Source organism: Protobothrops mucrosquamatus, unplaced genomic scaffold, assembly GCF_001527695.2.
Source record: "Protobothrops mucrosquamatus isolate PMUCROS unplaced genomic scaffold, P.Mucros_1.0 scaffold386, whole genome shotgun sequence".
In the NCBI taxonomy this organism is placed as follows: domain Eukaryota; kingdom Metazoa; phylum Chordata; class Lepidosauria; order Squamata; family Viperidae; genus Protobothrops; species Protobothrops mucrosquamatus.
The window spans coordinates 281,175-293,424 of NW_015386718.1; the positions used below are offsets into that span (position 1 = coordinate 281,175).

Sequence of the window (12,250 nt, forward strand, 5' to 3'; positions counted from 1 at the left end):
CTTTCAAAATAGTTTTGTATCAAACACAGAACGTCCACTGGCATGTTTGTCAAACAGTTGGAAGCAAGTGGGAAAAAGAATTGTGTTTTTTGTGCCTTTACAGGTGTGTTCCATTTTCACAATTCAGTATATGAGGTTTGCTATTCTTCCTTTATGTGAAAACCAAAAGTTCATAGTTTACTGCATCTGAAGCATTGATTTAGACTTGGGCTGCAGAATCGTGGGGTGGGATGTGGTGGTCCAGTACCTTTGGCCTTTGGAAGCATCACTTCAAACCCCGATGAAGAAAAGAGAGCTGAGATGAAATGACTGTTCTTCTGCTTTAGTGGGTTTTTCATATAATTTAGGACCCTGATAGCTCCAGGTTCTCAATCACAAATCAAGTTGGTTGCTGCAAATCTTCTCAAAGGCATGAAGCTATGTAAAAAGTAGTCTTAAAGTCTTGTCTAGCTATGCAGTGCACAACAATGTACTATCACTATACAATAACACATAGCAGCTGTCTGGGCAGCTGTGAAACAAGTAGTCACCAGAGGACAGACTCAGATGATGGGCTTCCTTCTTAACTTTGTGCGATTTTAATCACACAAGAATTTCAATGGCTGAACAGAAATAACCTGATCATGATTAAAAAAAAAAAAACAAGTGCAGCAAATGAATCAAATCACAAAAGTCCCCAAAGCCCCCCCCCCAAAAAAAAATGTTTATACCATGTTGAAATTCTTATCTGAGATCTATTCCATAATCCTCCTATCCCACATTTGGGATATATGAAGTTTATCTAGGGAGAAAAGGGGTTATTTCAATTAGAAAAACTCTTCCATTATTAATGAGTAATAAACTGCACTCACAGGTGGGAAGATCATGTTTTATTAAAGCCTGTTATTTGTCATCACTTCTTTCATTTGGATTGTGATAATGGCATAATTGAGATTAAATATATAAAAGCAAATTATGATTTAATGCAAATTCAGAATACCTGGAGTAGTACAAGATCAGGTGCTTTAAGGGAAAGTGTGGTTATATTTTCCACTGTTCTGTAATCCTATTTTATTCTTGATTCATTGTTTCATTTTGTTTTGTTTTGAATTTTGAAGCTTTTAGGTTAATCCCCCATGCAGTGTGTTGCATCCTCCTTACCTCGGGCTAAATATTGCTTGCTTCTCAAAGGGCTTTTCATCCATGAAAGAGATGTTCCCAACATCAATACACTTTTGTGATGATGTAATGTTCCTCTTTACATTTTCTTGTGAAAAAGAAGAGTGGTGCATTTTCATTTATGGTGAACGGACAGCCAGACTATACTTTTTGCAGTATGGTTAGAGACATTGTTGTTTATGCTGATCAAAAATGCCTTGCATAAAGGTAAAGGTGTCCCTGCCGGTTTTACTTCGCTAGTCATAGCTGATTTTAGGGAGTGGTGTTCATCTCCATTTCTTTAAGCAATTGATCCAGCGCTGTCCAAAGATGTTGCCAGCATGGTCATGTGGCCAACATGACATCATGCCATAGCGCATGGTGTACAACGAAACACAGAACCCTGTTACCTTCCCATCAAAGCAGTATCTAATTACCTATTTGCATTTATATGCTTTCGAACTGTTAGGTTGGCAGGAGCTGAGGCAAGTAATGGGATCTCAGCTCCTTATGCAGTGGTAGGACTCCATCTATTGGAGCATAGACCTTCTCCAGCATCTTCTAAGCCAGAGGTCCCCAACTGTTTGGGCACCAGGGACCGGTTCCGTGGAGAAAGGTTTTTCCACGGACCGGAGAGTGCGTGGTTGGTGTGCCGCCTGCATCCCACAGATGTGGCTTTGCTTGTTTGTGCAGACCGGTTGCTGGCATGCAGTCCAGAACCGGTCCACGTACCGGGGGTTGGGGACCCCTGTTCTAAGCCACTGAGGCACCATAATGTGAGCCAAATTCAACATGTGTTTGACATTGGAGATCAGAGTGGGAGATTTATTTAAATTAAAATCATGGCAACCTCCAAAAGTAAATTCTAATGGGATAGACCAGGGGTCTACCCCATTGTGTAACACTATGGCAACTTTATGACCTGTGGACTTCAACTCCCAGAATTCCTGAATGCTGAACAATGTTTCCTCTACTAAAAATCATTGCTTGTGAAAATGCCTTTCACTTTTATTGTTATTTAGCATTTATTTTTAATTCTACCCGCTTTGTTTTATAACAATGCACTTCTGTCATTATTAATGAATACAACTTTATAACTCTCTGATTCTATTTATTCATATCTACTTTGGTTCTTTTACTGACATTAGACCTACTTAACTGAGAAATCGAACAATCATCAACAGACGTTATAAAAGGCCCAGCAAAGTATTAAAATCAAAATACAAGTAATGATTGATCTCTGTGTTTTACTAACCCAAATGCTTGTTTACATGGTTGTTATTTTTATAATCTGAGAATAGGTCAGCATTGTAAAAATCAAACAGGATTTTATTTATATGGGAGTTGTTTTACAATATATTATGAACCATCGAAAGCCGTGGATACCCAGCTGGCATAAACAAAAGTATATAAGTTTAGCCAAACATTTGATTGATATTATTGAACATTTTATTTAAATGCCTGTAAAGATGGTAACATTATTCTTTCCCCTGATAAAAGCTGAGCATTTTATTGTATGTTATTGAAATGGAAATGATCTAGTGAAGGCTTCTTCTGTATTTTAACTATCTTTGGAGCATATCATAATTTTTAAAAATGGTTGATAGCTATATTTTTTAAAATTGTCTCTTTGTAGGATTAAAAAGCAAAGCAATTAGAATATTTCTAGTTAGAAGCAAGAAAGAAACAAGTATCCATCTGCTCCCCAAGTTTTCAAGATTCTTTGGGAACAATGTTGGCCATGGCATTGTCATTGGAGCATTTCCATACACATTCTCCTAAGCCCCCATCTTATATTTTTTTGCCTTTATCAGTAGCCTAAGTCCTTGTTATCCCATGGGATGTTTAACTTTAGTAATTTCCATGTTGTATCAGCTAATCAGATTGTTTTTAAAAATACATGTTGATTAAAGTTGCTTAATAATAATTAAGTTAATTAATAATAATTAACTATAATAATAGTTGCTTTAATGTCTACTTGGTAAAGAACAGGGGACCTGCAGGAAGCAATTTGCAAACACATGTTGTGCACTGAGTTTGAAATAGAGTGTAATATGCATCTGAACTGGCTGTTTCTAAATATTTTGCCATACGACCATTTTGTCCTTAATATGGGATTTAGCTAAGCCACAATGACTTGACTTAGAAATGAGGCTACTAAGCATCCCACTCTTTAAGCCTCTCTTCATTAATTGTCAATCAAAAGATAGAAGCTTTGAAAACTTTAACTGAATATTATATTAATATAGCATAGCATAGCACAGTGGTGGCAAACCTATGGCACGGGTGCCAGAGGCGGCACTCAGAGCCCTCTCTGTGGGCACACGCGCTGTCGCCCCAGTCCTAGGCCTTCACTGGGTTTTATAAAAGCTTTTCGCTTTAGGCCTCCATCGCCGTGTACAAAAAAAAAAGGTCCAATCAATCAGTTAATTTCAACTTCTCGCGGGAAAAAAAAGACCTGGCAAAGTTGGAATTGATTGATTGAACTTTTTAGTCCCACCCAGTCTGCCGTTACCACTGCAGTCATGCCCACCCAATGGGCCACACTCAGCCAAGGGGCCACATCCACTCAGCACCCGACGATGCATAAGTGGGTTTTGGGTTGCAGTTTGGGCACTCAGTCTCTAAAACATTCGCCATCACTGGCATAGCATAACAACATTAATATAACAACAACATAACACAGCATGTGATATCATTCCTAGAGTTCTCATGCTGTATGATTAATTTAAGCATTGCTAAATTCTTTTGAAATCAAACTAGAAAAAAAATCTAGGATCAGGTTTTTCAATAGGAACATTAATCTTGAGTTATAAAATTTCAGGTTCATCTTTTTTGTAGTATGTACTTTAAACTCTTTTATAGATTTATATGACACAGTCTTTAACTTACACTCTCATTATGTAAAGCCATAGCAAATCTGAACTTGTATTTTTTTTTCCTCATTAAATCATGCACCACCATAGATCTACAGTTTTATATCTCCTTTGGTTTGAAATCAATTTCATTGCCATAAATCTGGTTCAGATTATTTTAGGAAAACCTGGACCTTTTAAGTGAAAAAGATATAATTTGATATATATAATGCATAATTTAACAATATTGTAATTAATAAAAAGTTTGATAGGTTTCCATTGGGATCAAGATGATATATACATAAGGCTTTATATTATTAGAAATAACACAGTGCTTCCCAGCTGCTAAAAGGTGTTCAATTTGGTTTTCTGGAAAGGAGAGATGATTTTAAAAATAGTTTATATTTTTATATTTTGCTTTTAGAATCATAGCATTTGAAACTTTATTGTGTTAATTTTATAAATATATTAGATCTGCTCTAAGGTAAAAAAAGGGAAAGGAAAAAAAACTAGAATTTAATGAAAATATTTTTTTTTCAATGTTAAATAAAAGACATTTAAAAACCCTCTTTGTGAACTGTAGTGTAACAGCTTGCCACATCCTGTTGCAGTGGCCTCTTATGTGTTGAGCAACAGAAAAGTTCCTTTTTGAGGCCTTTGGCAGGTAATGTGACCACATGATAAAGTACTTCTCTTTCATTCTTGTGACTTTTTTGTGCTCATTCTTAAACTTTATGCTCACTTTTTAAAAAAAAAATATGATGTCAGTGGAAAAGTGAGCATGACTATGGAAACTTCCACATTGTAAAATTGGAAAATGTTTTGGGAAACTGGGGGTGTTAACTTGATAATTTTATCAGATAATACATATTTTTTAAAAGTATGCAAAGCATTACTAGGAAGAACTGGTCACCTATAGGAATATTCTAGGGTGCAATAGGAATATTCTAGGCTACAATGTTATATCCACTTACTTAAAATAAGGCCCATTGAATTAATTTGTTGCTGAGTTTACACATATATACTGTATATGATTGCATCACAACTACTACACATTAAAACTTCTAGACTTTGGTCATAAATGTACGGTATGATTTTCAACTTTTCACTTATCTTTCTTAGCTCATTTGAAAAATCAACATCGACCTAATTAACCTACATAGAAAAACATCTTATTCCCAAAAAGATATAATTATCACATTTGTCTCCAAATGGGAAGAGAAGTCATCAATGGAAGAATGTATGTAGGAAGGTTTATGAGCCAAATAGGTACTAGAACCTTATATTTCTAGCAGTTGGAATCCAATGTTTCAGAAATAAAATAATCCTGTATTTCAAAATAAAGTAACCAAAATAAATATCAAATAAATGGGTCAGGACTCATAGTCTACATTCCATAAATAGTGTCATTAATAAAATGAATAAAGACAATGATGTCTTATCCTGTGATTTTGGATCCACTGGAAATGTACCAGAAAACAGACACTAAAATACTTCATTTTCAACTTGACATGAATTACAATGCTACACACGTCCTTACCTGGGAATAACTCAGTTAGATTTAGTTCCTAAAAACTCTCCATAAAATTTCACATGAAATTTCTTTTCAGTTTCAGACACTTCCTGAGGGAATGAATTTAAAACCACATTTTTATCGATGCTTGTGTGTTGTTCTATCAGTTGCCCACAGAGCTCTGGTGCATAGTGTGCATCAACAGGGATTTGTTGTCCCAGCAATTTTATCCTCATTTACTTGGAACTAAGCTGTAATGGATGCAGGAAACCCTGCTTCCAAGTAGACATGGAAAAGATGGTTCTGTTCCCAGTGACAGATAAATACTTTGGTTGGCTAGGGTTCACAAGTCAAAGCTTCATCACATATAGGGAGATAATTCTCACTTTTTTAATTTGTTTGGCATGGAAACTTATGGATTCCTCCTTGTTGGAGGAGCCCACAGTGCCTCAGTTTATGGAATGGCAGTAGTAGCGTGTAGTGGATATAAAACATCAATTCCTTCCATGTGGAATTGGGCTTAAATGATTTCTGTAGGAGTAGGTAGAATGAGCCATACACTAATAGGATTTCACAGCAGGCAAGATAATGAAACAAGCACTGGAAATAAAACATTTCCTCCCAGCTGCCTTTACTGGTGAAGGACACTGAGATCTGTCCTTACAGTTTCCAATTCTATTCCAGGAGTGTTAAAGACGAATATTAACTGCTGGTTAGTTTGTGGCCCTTGCCCCTAATGTAACCAGCACCATGGAGAAGGAATTGACTCTCTTTCCTGACAGACATACAGACTTTTCAGATTTGATGGAGAAAGAGTTTGACAGATATCTGTATCATATGCCAGATTTATGTTTTCTTAAGCCTAATTGATGAAATATTCCTTTTGTTATGAAAAGGAACCTTCCCATTGTAAATAAACGAAGCTAGGCTAAAAGTCAATTTAGTGCATCTGCATTACATATTCTTCATTCTCATATTACTGGTGTTGGTATAATGTGTTGGAAAATTGATTGTGAACAGTCAGGGATTTTCCTGGTTTTGTTCAGTTTTCCCCTAATTCACTTCTGTTAGCAACTGTGTTTACTATAGCATACTTACCTACTAAACTACTCCTTTCTTTCCAGCTCTTCTGCGTCTTTGGAGTACTGATGACACATGGACTGGACCTGTACATAATGCAGGCGGTTATGTTTGTGTTTGCATAAAATATAGTTTCTATTAACATTTCTCAAAGGTCCAGCATATTCCATGTATATGTGTGTGTGAGAGAGAGAGAGAGAGTCTATGGGTTTTTTTCACTAGATTGTCTGCCATGTTATAATTTTGTCACGTTATAATTTTCTAAGGTATCAGATCTCGGTCAGATATGCAAATACACCACTATTGGGAGTCTAGTTTTGACACAAGCTGATAGAGATCCAATGTTTAAGAGGTGGATGGCAGAGCCAAGACCAGGCTAAGAATCAGACTAGGTGGAGATGCAGGAAACACACTGCAGGTCATATTGGGTCTAATAAGGCAACTTGTGTGGCCAGTCAGATCCACCAGTTGTTCAAATTAAGTATGGAACAGCAGAACTAATCAGGCACAGCTCATTTCTCCAGTCATCCAGCCCAGCTTAGTTTAGAGCTGCAGTACCTTTTTGGAGTTCATGCAGGTTACTATAAATTTTGCTGCAAACTGCTTTGTTGGTGTAAAGCTCTGTTACTCAACCATGGCAACTTTAAGATGTGTGGATGTCAACTCCCTAGCTTGGGAATTCTGGGACATCTTAAACTTGTCAAGGTTGAGAAACTCTTTGTAAGTAAGTAGGTAAGACACCTCTGGTGCAAGGTTTTTGAGGAGTTTATAAATAAAATGGCAGATTCCTTTCCTCAGTATCTGTTCTCTCATTGGCAGTCTGGAATTTGTGATTTAAGTCCTTTCTATGAAAAATACTAAACCGATCTCACATGCTTTTAAGAAAAGTTCAACAGTGCAAATCTGCAGTCCTCTTGCATAAACACATGGAATTATCTGGACAGGAACGATCAACAGCTTTCAAGCAAAGGGAAATATGGGCTTTCCCAGGATGGTTCCATGACGTGGGCATGTGTTTCCCCTTCCCTGGGATGTTAGGAAAGCTACAAAGTGGTGACAGCAGTACTGATGACATTTTGCCTATCTCAGTGTCAATCAAGTCATGGCAGGGGCCGCCAAGAGATGAAAAAAGAGGGATGTTGTGCAGCTCACTGTTGATGGCCTTTGCCAGGTTCAGTCATTTCCTGTTCATTTGCCAAAAATCACAAGTGCTAAATGGACATAACCAGAGTGTGGGAAACTACGCAGCCCGAGAGGAGGAGAAAAAGACCCACAAGCAACAATAATATTGTGCTATCAATCCATGCAGGTTATGCTGTTATTACTACTTTCTCTCAAAGTATTGTATAGATAGAAATACTCCTGATGGATTTTTTTTTTTAGCGTATGCACGTGCAGTTGACCATTAAGGAAAATTTATGCATTTTGTAAATACCATTTTTGATAAAGCAAAAACACCACTTTCAGTTCCTTCCTTCCCTCCCTCTTTCATCAGTTCTACTGTGGATATATCAGCCTATGGAATCCCACCTAAGGAATCTCAGAATATTCAAGGATTCAGGATTGCACCCTATAGTTTTGGATGCTACGCTTGCAAACTTGGCAGTTTATTTGCAGCACATGAGTGTTTATATAGAAAGTGTGATATAATATTTGTGTTCAGAAACATCCCTAATTTTTTTTTTCTGTAAACAATAATGTAATGAATGCATTATAGCCAAGACCCAAGTCCTTTTCTAATGGGATCCCTGATTTTGCATACAAGTTAGCATGACTGTTTGGGTCAATGTTATCACTTATATCACTTATCACTTGATATCTGTTGCTTCCTTATGCCAGTTAGTCTGAAATGCCCTTGGATGTTACTTTAGCACAAGAGAGTGCTGGAAGAATGTAACCAAATGATCTCTAATTCTGTTTTCTCTCTCTCTCTCTTTCTTTTGCAGTAAATGAGATAATAAGGAATGATCTTTCCAGCACCCATGTCCACTAACAATTGGTCAGCTACAAGTTTAGCTGAGATATCCACATCAAATAATTGGAAGATAATCCCCGGTACCATTCTAGTCTTCCATTTTGTTGACTGTTTGGAGCTGACAATTACCTCTTCTCTTTGTCTATGCATATATATATATAAAGGAACTGGTTGACTTCAGCTAAGAAATGCCTCCTTTTAAAAATCATCTCAAGGAAAATGGAGGAAATGAATACAGTGTGGAGTATTTTTATGGTTAAAATAGGAAATGTGATAAAACTGATAACCAATCTCAAAAACTGATTTTGTTTCTTTCGGGCTCTACTGGACAACAACCCTGGAAGTGCCTTATTTTGTTAGTTTGTGGCATCAGGGAATTGTATTGGCAGTGTTGAAGTCGTTGCCATCCAAAGTGTTTCTCGGCACAGAAACTGTCAATTGGTATAGATAGAGGAACCCTATTGAAAGTAAACTAATGTGTCTGAATTCCAGGTTTTTTTTCTTCCAATTTTCTCTCTTGAACTGTATTTGACATCCTGCTGCCTTATTCATGGTGCATTTTTAAACCAAAATTCTCATCTCAGCTGTACATTTTCAGCCATTCTCATTTCTTTCCTTAGGTATTGTAGAACAATTAGTAATACTAGCTTGTCAATATATTGACTTCTCTTTGGTTTCAGCATAGCACAAGGTAACTGAGCAGCACAAAATATTAAGGTTGATGGACAAAAAACATTTGAAGAAATCTAACTTTTGCTCAACTGATTGATGTATATGCATGTAGCGACCTAGCATATACGCATGCATATTGTGCGTATACGCGTGTGTGTGTACACATACACAAACATAATATGTTTAGTATATTTAGTTGCCTTTTGAAAGTTTTGAATTTAGCAATAATTTCTGCTTCTAGGAATGCAGTCCAGATCCCAAGAAATGCCGTTTTTGTTTTTGTGAAGTTGTTTTGTTTTAGGTAGTTCTGATTTTTTTTTTGTCTCACGCTGATAAGCAAGCACTTTAGACAATGGAGAAGGATGTGTATCAAATATGCATAAATTCCCAAATGACAAAGAATGGGTTAAAGCAATTGTAAATACCGCTACTGAAGAATGTAAAATATTTGTTCAGTTATAAGATGATTATTCCACTGAAGCCTTATAACTCTCTGCTAAATGTACAACAAATATTACCAAAAACAAATGTTTTAATATGCAGCCCTGTATATTATGATTTCGGAATACAGTAGTTTCATGTTAATAGATACAAATAAACTTAAGCAAGTAATATAGTGTTTAGCATTGTATTTTGTACAACCATGTTACATGTAGCTAGTATATTCATTCACATATATGGAAAAAGCATGGCTTCATTTTTAAAGCATCTTAACATTAATATTGTGCCTTAGGAAATACGTGTGACCTGTGCCACAGGAATAGAAGTGGCAACTAAGTGCACTGTACAGTTAATGGAAACTCAACCGGTTTCACAAAAAGGTGAAACAGTCCTAACTATTTAGAAATATTACATAATCTGTACAATTATGTCTTACTTCCTTTTTTAGAAAAAAAAAGCCATATTTGTAACATTTGCACATTACTGTGAAAGTATAAGGATATAATATGGCTGTATGTAAATATTATGTTAGTTGGCTGATTTTGCAACTGTTTAGCAAACCATTTATCTTGTACTTAGCTTTGAGGGGGATGCATGCATAACTTCTAAATGTGATATCATGTATAGCTACAGCTAAACTTGTAGCTGGAAAAAAATCCAATAAAGCACAACTTTCTGCAGAAAGCTACTCCTGGGGTGCTCTTTTTTTATTTCTGGGTCAGAATATTTCATGAAAGAATTATGTTGTTACATGCTACATTGATTTTTTTTATTTATTGTATCCTGCCTTTATTATTTTTACAAATAACACATCCAGCAGAAAACATATCCAACACATCTTCCTCCTCCTATTTTTCCATACAACCACAACCCTGTGAGGTGAGTTAGGCCAGGGGTAGGCAACCTCGGCTCTTTTATGACTTGTGGACTTCAACTCCCAGAATTCCTGAGCTAGCCACGCTGAGGGGAAAGGGAGAGGTTTCCAAGCTGAGCCATGCTGGCTCAGGAATTCTGGGAATTGAAGTCCACAAGTCATAAAAGAGCCAAGGTTGCCTACCCCTGAGTTAGGCTGAATGAAAGTGACTGGCCCAAAGTCACCAAGCTGGTTTTCATGGCTGAGGTGGAATTAGAACTCATGATATCCTGCTTTCTAGCCTGGTGCCTTAACCACTAGATCCAACTGCCTACAAGTAGTCCTTGACTTATAACCATTTGTGAAAGTGATCATTTAAAATTACAACAGCGCTGAAAACAGTGACTTATGACCAGTTTTCATACTTATGATCATTGCAGCATCCCCATGGTCACGTGATCAAAATTCGGGCACTTGGCAACTGGCATATACTGTATTTATGATAGTTAAACTGTCCCAGGGTCATGTGATTGCTATTTGTAAGCTTCCAGCTGACTTCTCACAAACAAAGTCAAGAGGGGAAGCCAGAATCTCTTAACAGCTGCAGTGATTTGCTTAACAACTGTAGCAAAAAAGGTCATAAAATGAGGCACAACTCACTTACCTGCCTCACTTAGCAACATAAATTTTGGGCTCACTTATGATTGTAAGTTGACTAGCTGTGTTTAGCTCTCTAAGTAACTATTTTCTCCATACTGCAGGCACTTCTATTTTTTTAATTATTTTCAGTCCACTACAAAAAAATCATTTAAAAAGTCATATAGAACTATTTCCACATAACTTCTATTCATTCATTAACAGAAAAAAAAACTTGTACAGAGCTACAAGGTTTTGGAAATAGCTTGCCAACAGAACTGGTTTGTTTTCATGTTTCTACATTTAAAAAATGTAGTTGCCAAGAAATAAATGGATATCTATTGTAATTCTCAGATGTTCCGTTCTCTTACTTTTTAAAAAAGGTAAATTGATTGCCAAACAACTTTTGATTCTTAATATGTTGGGTGAGGTCCCGACCACACAAGCACAATGTTTGATTTTCAACAAAAATCACACTAGAATGTTTGATTTTCAACAAAATCAAATACCTTGTTCACACAATGTCAGACTTCTTTCTTTGCCATTGTTTTTTATTCTTTTAAGCTACTTTGCAGATTCATTACTTCCAAGTCTCATTCTAAAACACAATGCATCTCTTGTTATATCATTTATGAATAAAAACTGATATCTGAAATTCTGCTCTATTGGGAATTTTGCACTTAATTTCTGGTTAGTTTGAAGAATGAATGAATACCATATGAACAAAATGAGGTAGGAACAAGGTCAAAAATTGAACACTGCCATGAAAATAATACATGCATATGAGATAAACTCTACTGGCCAGTTCCTTATTTTATTCTACTGCCTCCATTAGTGCCCAGTTACTTATTTCTCGAGGCTGAATTACCAAATTTGGGCTGCAAAAATCTACATAACCACTAGATAGGAGGAAATTGATACAGACAATGCTAACACTTCGCTGCCTTCTTATGGCCTTGTGGGTTTTTGCAGGCCACCTTATTTAAGAAAAGCAAAATGCACTAACTTCTCAAATTTTCTTTCTGGCAAAAGTTGTAGATTGTTTCCATATTGGCGTTTTATACTAGGGACAAGCATTTTGCCTGTCC

At 36.4% G+C, this 12,250-nt stretch overlaps 1 protein-coding gene across 1 annotated transcript in view; it reads left to right on the forward strand.

Annotated features, from left to right (window-relative positions):
* Nucleotides 1-10,358, forward strand: part of NFATC1 (nuclear factor of activated T cells 1) — a 120,120-nt gene extending 109,762 nt beyond the window's left edge. The window contains exon 10 of the mRNA XM_015815924.1: nt 8,532-10,358. Coding sequence (XP_015671410.1) covers nt 8,532-8,534 — 3 coding nt within the window. The 3' untranslated portion in view covers nt 8,535-10,358. The remainder of the gene's footprint in view (nt 1-8,531) is intronic.
* The last annotated feature ends 1,892 nt before the right edge of the window (nt 10,359-12,250 follow it).